This window comes from Trachurus trachurus (genome assembly GCF_905171665.1).
Source record: "Trachurus trachurus genome assembly, chromosome: 21".
In the NCBI taxonomy this organism is placed as follows: Eukaryota; Metazoa; Chordata; class Actinopteri; order Carangiformes; family Carangidae; genus Trachurus; species Trachurus trachurus.
The window spans coordinates 35,726,578-35,733,547 of record NC_139899.1 but is presented as its reverse complement, the minus strand read 5'-3'; the positions used below and the strand labels follow the sequence as shown (position 1 = coordinate 35,733,547).

The 6,970-nt window shown below is 44.0% G+C and overlaps 1 protein-coding gene across 1 annotated transcript; it reads left to right on the top strand.

Annotated features, from left to right (window-relative positions):
- Positions 1-641: 641 nt before the first annotated feature.
- LOC311004181 (GTPase IMAP family member 9-like) lies at positions 642-2,419 on the top strand (the record flags this gene model as incomplete). Its single annotated transcript, XM_083996125.1, has 2 exons — positions 642-648; positions 1,617-2,419. The coding sequence occupies 2 exons, from the start codon at positions 642-644 to the stop codon at positions 2,417-2,419; spliced, it is 810 nt and encodes a 269-aa protein (XP_083852251.1).
- Positions 2,420-6,970: the final 4,551 nt, after the last annotated feature.

The window sequence follows — 6,970 nt, the reverse complement described above, 5'->3', positions numbered from 1 at the left end:
TTCCTGGGAAACAGGGAATATTGTTGTTTAGATGGAGGATGGCTAAGGATCCTTCTACCTGTATGTGGATCTGGCCACAATACCTCATCCACATCACTTTCTTTGATTTGTAAAAAAAAAAAAAAAAAAAAAAAAAAAAGGATCTTGTATCTTGTAATCTCATGTATCATTTTCCTTCCACTTCACAATTATGTGCTACTTTGTGTTGGTCAATCACATGAAATCCAAATAAAATACTTTGAAGTTTGCTGGTGTAATGTGACAAAAGGTGGAAAAGGTCAGAGGGATGAAGACTTCTCCAAGGCTTTGACTTGACCTTTGACTCTTGCAGAGTTGCGTTCAAAGGCACTCTGTAACTTGTTGTCTAACCTGAGTCTGATGTGTTTGAGGACACAGTCAATAGTGGACAGAGACACTGTTGATTCCATCAAAGCTGACGCTGTCTTTAATCACAGGGCAGCGTCTCCGTCCTCTGACTATATTCTTTATCAGTGACAACCTGACATGTTTCTGAGAGTGGTGGGGTGTGTGTGTTGGAGGGGGGGGGCAGCATTATAAAACAGAGAGCAAAGTGAACTGAATGTATTCACTTCTCTTCAGCAGCAGAGACTCAACACATCCTCCACCTGGAAAAGACAAACATGGCTGGTAAGGTCAAAGTTACTTGTAGGATTGTGATTTGTTTCATTTACAGTGACTTTAGGAGAATTCTAAAGTTGAGCCACTCATTAAGCAGATGATGAGTGTGTGAGCACTTTAGAGTTGCTACTATGTTAGATGTGATGTTAGAATGAGCAGCATGGGCTCCTCTATGGAGCTATTGTTGTTGCTTTATTAGCTCAGGGCAAAACAGAGGTTACGCACAAATCTTTTTCACGGATCGCCGCGAGCATTTGCGGATCTGCCTCAGCAGATGTTGCAGAAATGACGTGTAAAAAGACAACCAATCAGAGCTCCTGCCTGACTTGGAACCGATGACAGACATTTACACATCTATTATAGATCTGTTTACAGATGTACAGATTTATGTACACCTACAGATCTTTGCACACATTTGCAGATTTGTCTTCACTTGCAAATCTGAATACAAATGTGTTGTATTCTTTCTTTCTTTTTCTTTTTTTACACATTTACAAATTGATTTCGCACACAGATTCTGAATACACAACGATAAAGTAACAATCAAAGTCCTGTGGTCAGAGAGCATGCCCCACACAGGCAGGAGATTGTAGGTTTGACTCCAGACAGGGACGATTACATCACACCATGTGTGAGGGAGGGAGGGGGGAGGAGAGGAGAGGAGAGGAGACACCGTGAACCTTGTTTAGACCTTCCATTAAACCCAAACTGCATCCTGTTCCTTGTTCCACATTAGCGCCACCTGTTAGCGTCACAGCAGCCTTCAGGGCCTGTGGTAAAAATGAGTTCATGTGACTGTGATGAAGTGAGTTTGTTTTCTGGACCCAGTATCTAATGGCTGTTTAGACCTTCAGTTAGACCTTCAGGACTCTAAAGACAGTTGTTGTTTCTCTCTGGTGACACACTGCTGTAATTTTAGTTTACACTCTGTCTGTTAACAACAATGGTCAATAATGAGTTTTAATTTTCTCCCACAGAACTCAGGATTGTACTTGTGGGGAAAACTGGAACTGGAAAGAGCGCCTGTGGAAACACCATCTTAGGAAGGAAAGCCTTTGAATCTAAGTTGTCTGCATCCTCAGTGACGCCAGAGTGTCAGAAGGAAACAGGAGCTGTTGATGGTCAAACAGTGGCTGTTGTTGATACTCCAGGTCTGTTTGACACCAGTAAAGATCACGATGAGGTGAAGAACGAGATCGCTAGATCCGTCTCCTTTGCTGCTCCTGGTCCTCATGTGTTCCTCATCGTGATCCAACCAGGAAGATTCACTGAAGAAGAACGAGAAACAGTGAAGATCCTTCAGAAGCTGTTTGGAAAAAAAACAAGAAACTACAGCATGATCCTGTTCACCCATGGAGACGACCTAGAGGCGGAAGATGCCGATATAGAAAAAATGATCTGTAAGAATCAAGATCTCTGTGGCTTCGTCAGCCAGTGTGATGGAGGATACCACGTGTTCAACAACAGAGACAAGTGGAATCACGACCAAGTCACTAAACTGCGGAAGAAGATCAACAGGCTGGTTCAGAGAAATGGAGGAAGCTGCTACACCCATGAGATGTTCCAAGAAGCTGAGAGAGCCATCAGAGAAGAACAGGAACGTCTACTGGGAAGAAATCCAGCTATGGGTCGTAGAGAAGCAAGAAGAAGAGCAGAGGGAAGCAATCCATTTCTTGCTGGTGTGGCAGCAGCTGTTGCTGGAGGCGCAGTTGCAGGTCCAATAGGAGCTGCAGTGGGAGCTATAGTGGGAGTTGTGTCAAGTATCTGTTCCATTCAGTGATATTTAATGTTAAATATCCATTACGTTCTGGTCACAACTGGAGAGTTTCATGTTAACAGATTCATCTTTTTGATCACGTGTTCTAGTTTTCATTCATTATGAACATTTTCATTCCTCAGCACTGATCCTTTATTATGTCATTAATATCCTCTCTAACTGTTTCAGAGCTGTAACAGACTGACTGCAATCAAACATGTGATGTATCTGTGTTCAACATGTTAATAAACACAAATGTTTCAAATCAGCTGTGTCTCCAGAACAAGATTGTTCCACTTTCTCAACTTCAGAAATTTAGATTTGAGGGGGCAGAACATTGATGTTGCCCCTCTTGCCCCTGCATAGAGCCAACCTCATCTGCACTCATAGATTGAATGCTAAACCACTTCAAAATGGTGGTTTGATGTGTTGCTCGTAAAGGGATAGTTCAACATTTTGGCAAACTGGCCCATTGCCATAATCCCTATAGTCATAGCAGTAGGTTCGTTACCTTTAATTGTCGGTGCAAGCTGTTTTTAGAACGGCGGAGCAGAGCCGTGAGCTGCTCAGAGCTACGCTACGGAGGCTCATTATGGGATTTCTTGGTTTCCCTCATCAAACTCATCAAATACACAATCCAACAACTCCACAACGCTCTGGTGGACAAGTTGTGAGCTGCACATTCACCACGCTATGAGATAATAACAGAACTTTACTTCAAACACAGCCACTGTCTCCGTCTCTCCGCCTCTCTCTGGCTCTCTCTCACACACACACACACACACACACACACACACACACACACACACACACACACACACACACACACACACAAACTCGGTCTGTCTCTCTCTTCCTTGAGATAAAAAAACAACTGAACCTCATTTACTTTAGTGAAAAGTTATTCATTAGTATGGAACATTTGGGGACAGCTCTCCATTTCGACACACCTCCACTTCGACACCCCGCTGTTCCGAAATACCCCCACTACGAAACGCCGCTGATCCGACACAGTCCCCCCCCCCCCCCCCCCCCCCTGGGCAGATCTGTCCCACTTGCTTTCTCCCCGACTCCGTTGTTGGAGATCTCCCACACAGTAGCCTAAAAGAAATACCCTTTTTTTCTCCCCCCCTGCTCCGCTCGAGCGCGGCTGAACCCGGCTTGAGCTCACAGGGGCGCGAGGCTGCTGCAGCCGCCGCTCGTGCTGACAGCTGACTGAGGGAGATGCTTTGGTTGGGTTTAGGCAATGAAGAAAGGAGTTGGTTAAGTTTAGTAAAAAGACCAGGTAGAGGCTAGACAGGCTAGAAGCAGAATGAACATTATATGTCATTAATATGAAGTATTTGCTTGTTTTGCAGTTAATTATGCACATGATCCGTTTGACCCCAAAAAAGGAAAAAAGGATCAATGCGCGCTGGGGGTTTCCCCAATAGCCTTTTAGGAATAGCGGGGTCTTTAGAAAAAATAGAAAACCCCGCTATTACGATGAATGGAAGTCTATTGTCGGAAAGACGGGGCTTCGGAAAGGCGGGGTGTAACCGGAACATTTACTCCCGTTTGATGACGTTGTGTGCGACCACGCACTCGCAGCCCAGCTCACGTGACAGGCACTTGTATTTATATTAGAATAGGTCATCACTGATTGGATTTAATTTTCAGTGAACTTTTTTTTTATTTATTTTTTTACTCTGTTTCTTAATTTATCAGGTTTTATTTGAAGTTACACTACTTTGTGATTTTATAAGCTAAGAAAACCTGAAGGATGATGTTACTTTTGCTGTTTGCATTATTATCCCACTGTTTGTGCCTTAGAGGTTGAATAAATGTTGAATCTGTTCTCACATTTCAAACTTGTTTGATTTGAGTCGTTACAGGTTTGCAGTACAGGTGAATTGTTTTTTTGTTTTTTTGAAGTATATTTTTTTGGCGTTTTTGCCTTTTTTATTTTATAGTCATAGTGAGATAGACATGAAAGGGGGAGGCAGAGAGAGGGGGAATGACATGCAGGAAAGGTCTGCCCGGCGCGGGACTCAAACCGGGGACGCCTGCGTTGAGGACTGTAGCCTCTACATGGGGCGGCCGCCTTAACCACTGCGCCACGCACCGCCCCATGTATTGGTATTTTTTATTGTCACTTTTATCGTTATCGGGATAAATGCCAGAAATGATGGTGATTAGTTTTAGTCCATATCGCCCATCCCTACTGGTAACTGTGCATCTGCCCCAACTCTGATGCCCTGGCAGTGTCAATTAAGCAACATCAGGCAACTCACTGTCACTGAAACACTGATTGAAATCTCTGATTAAATACACTGACCATGGATGTCTTACATTATAATAGATCCATGTAGCACGCCCACTGCACCAACCCTGACGGCCCCTTTGCTCCGTATCAAATCCCCCCCTCGCCCTCTGTCTCTCTCCAGCAGTCCTTTCAAAATAAATGTATAAAAAGTCCAAAGGGAAAACAAGTATTATACAACAAGTAGTTCTGACCAAGCAATCTGATTGGTCAATAAGACATTTAGAACGTGCTCAAATCAGCATTACAGCACGGCTGACTCATCTCTGAAAATATTACTTCGCCATGTCATGTTGTTTATACATCTCCATGGCAACATGGACTTTTCCCCTTTTATTTTCAGAAACGTCATTTAGTAGGGGCCGTGTCCACCAGACGCGCTTTCAGCACTGACAGCGCTCACAGCGCTGCTTTCCCAGCGCTTAGCGCTCTCTCTCCCCTCCTTGTTAGAATTCCGCTGTTGCTAAGTTACAAAACGAGTCCTCCGACACTAACGTGTTCCTGCCTTGTTTATGTAAACACTACAACGAGGGTCAGAAATACACAGCGTCAGCTTTTGACATGGACCCTGAGGTCGGTCTACCTTCAATACAAGTGTGGGTCATGATATAAACCGAGCCACGTCTCCGGTTGTGTTGCTGTCGGTCGCGTATGTCCCATTGGTCAGTGCAGGGAGAAGTGACAACGAGCGCGGCGCTGTTCTAAAAGTTGAGCAGATTTCAACTCGAAGCGCTCTGAGCGCCGCGACAAAAAGAAGCAAGCGCCGACGGCGTTTTACCGCCGAGGGCGCTGAGCGCTGTGAGCGCCCAACTCAATAGGGTTTGTATGGAAAGTAGACGCCCAGAGCGCTAAAAACGCGTCTGGTGGACACGGCCCCTTACTCGTGAAAATAAATCACAAACTACACTGACCTCCTGTAGGTTGTTCCTGTCAGCTGCCAACGTCACATTTATAGAACAATATTATATTTTATTTTTTGTTAATATATTGTAAACTTCCCCGTTACAGCCGAGAGGATTGTCTCCCTCCCATGTGTGTAACGTTACAAAGTCGGAGACACGAGTTGTGATCGCGGTGAATATGTTTTTAAAATATGTCCTGGAGCTGAATATTTCATTAGATAAAACGGAGGTGATTACCTGTATGTTTCTATCTCTTGCGCCTTTTGGGCTTTTAAATAATCTGGAGTAATCGTTTGGCTTTCTCTATCAGCCGTGTCGGCGACACGGCGCTATAACTTCATTTACATGCAGAGTTTGCGGTTGTAGAAGCTACATCTGTGAAAGGAAAAAAACGGCATCTTTGTTATAACTTGGGCGAGTTTGTGCAGTGTTGATTTAGTTGGGGAAAGTCCGAGACCGCGTTAAAACATGAACGTCAGCTCAGAGTTCACTCATCTGGGACTAGAACATCATTTCTGTTGCTAGGTCGTTACTAAGGGTCGGACTATTTGCTGTAGAGGTGAACTAGGTTCCATTACACATAGGAGTCTACTGACGTGACTGATTGTGTTTCAGTTATTAGTCAGACCCCATTTATTTCCATTGAAACGGGAAGCACACTCGCTAAAAACTTTAAATTTTGAGAGCAAAACGTCCATCAACATGAATATTTATTTAATTATACGCTCTATCTTGTTGGTAATTGTTGTATAATCGCAATATTACCCTCTCGGGTAATATTGCTTAACAGACCTGGGGCCTCATTTATCAAAGAGGGTGTAAAAGTCCTCTTAAATTTTCAGTACGACGGAAAGGCAAAATGTGCGTACGACCAAAAAATATACACTCTTTTCAGATCTATCAAACTCCGCGTACACACGGCTGCACGGTATTTCCCTTGAAAGATCACACCGGACCTGAGAAAAGCGTGGATGAGAACACGCCTCATACCCAGCCCCCTAAATGGCCCCATACAACCATATATGGTCAATGCAAATCAGTTACGTGCATATTAACGAGCCATGTGCACTCTGGAAACGTGTGGAATGACGTCAGTGGAAGACGGTGAAAACAACAGACGGACGGAGAGCGGAGAAAGAAGCGGAATTTCTCTGAAAGCGAGATACACGGTAACACGGCAATATCAATCAGAAACATCATCTTGCATTGAAAGGCTTCAATAAAAACAAAAAACTCCCAAATCTAAGCCTAAGTCCCCGGAGTGACGCTTACCCCTTACCATCACCTTGGTGCAATCCATGGTTTCCAAATTAAGATCTGGGCTGTTCACTCCTCTCATTAACAAGATGCTAGAGGCTGTTCTGTTAATGG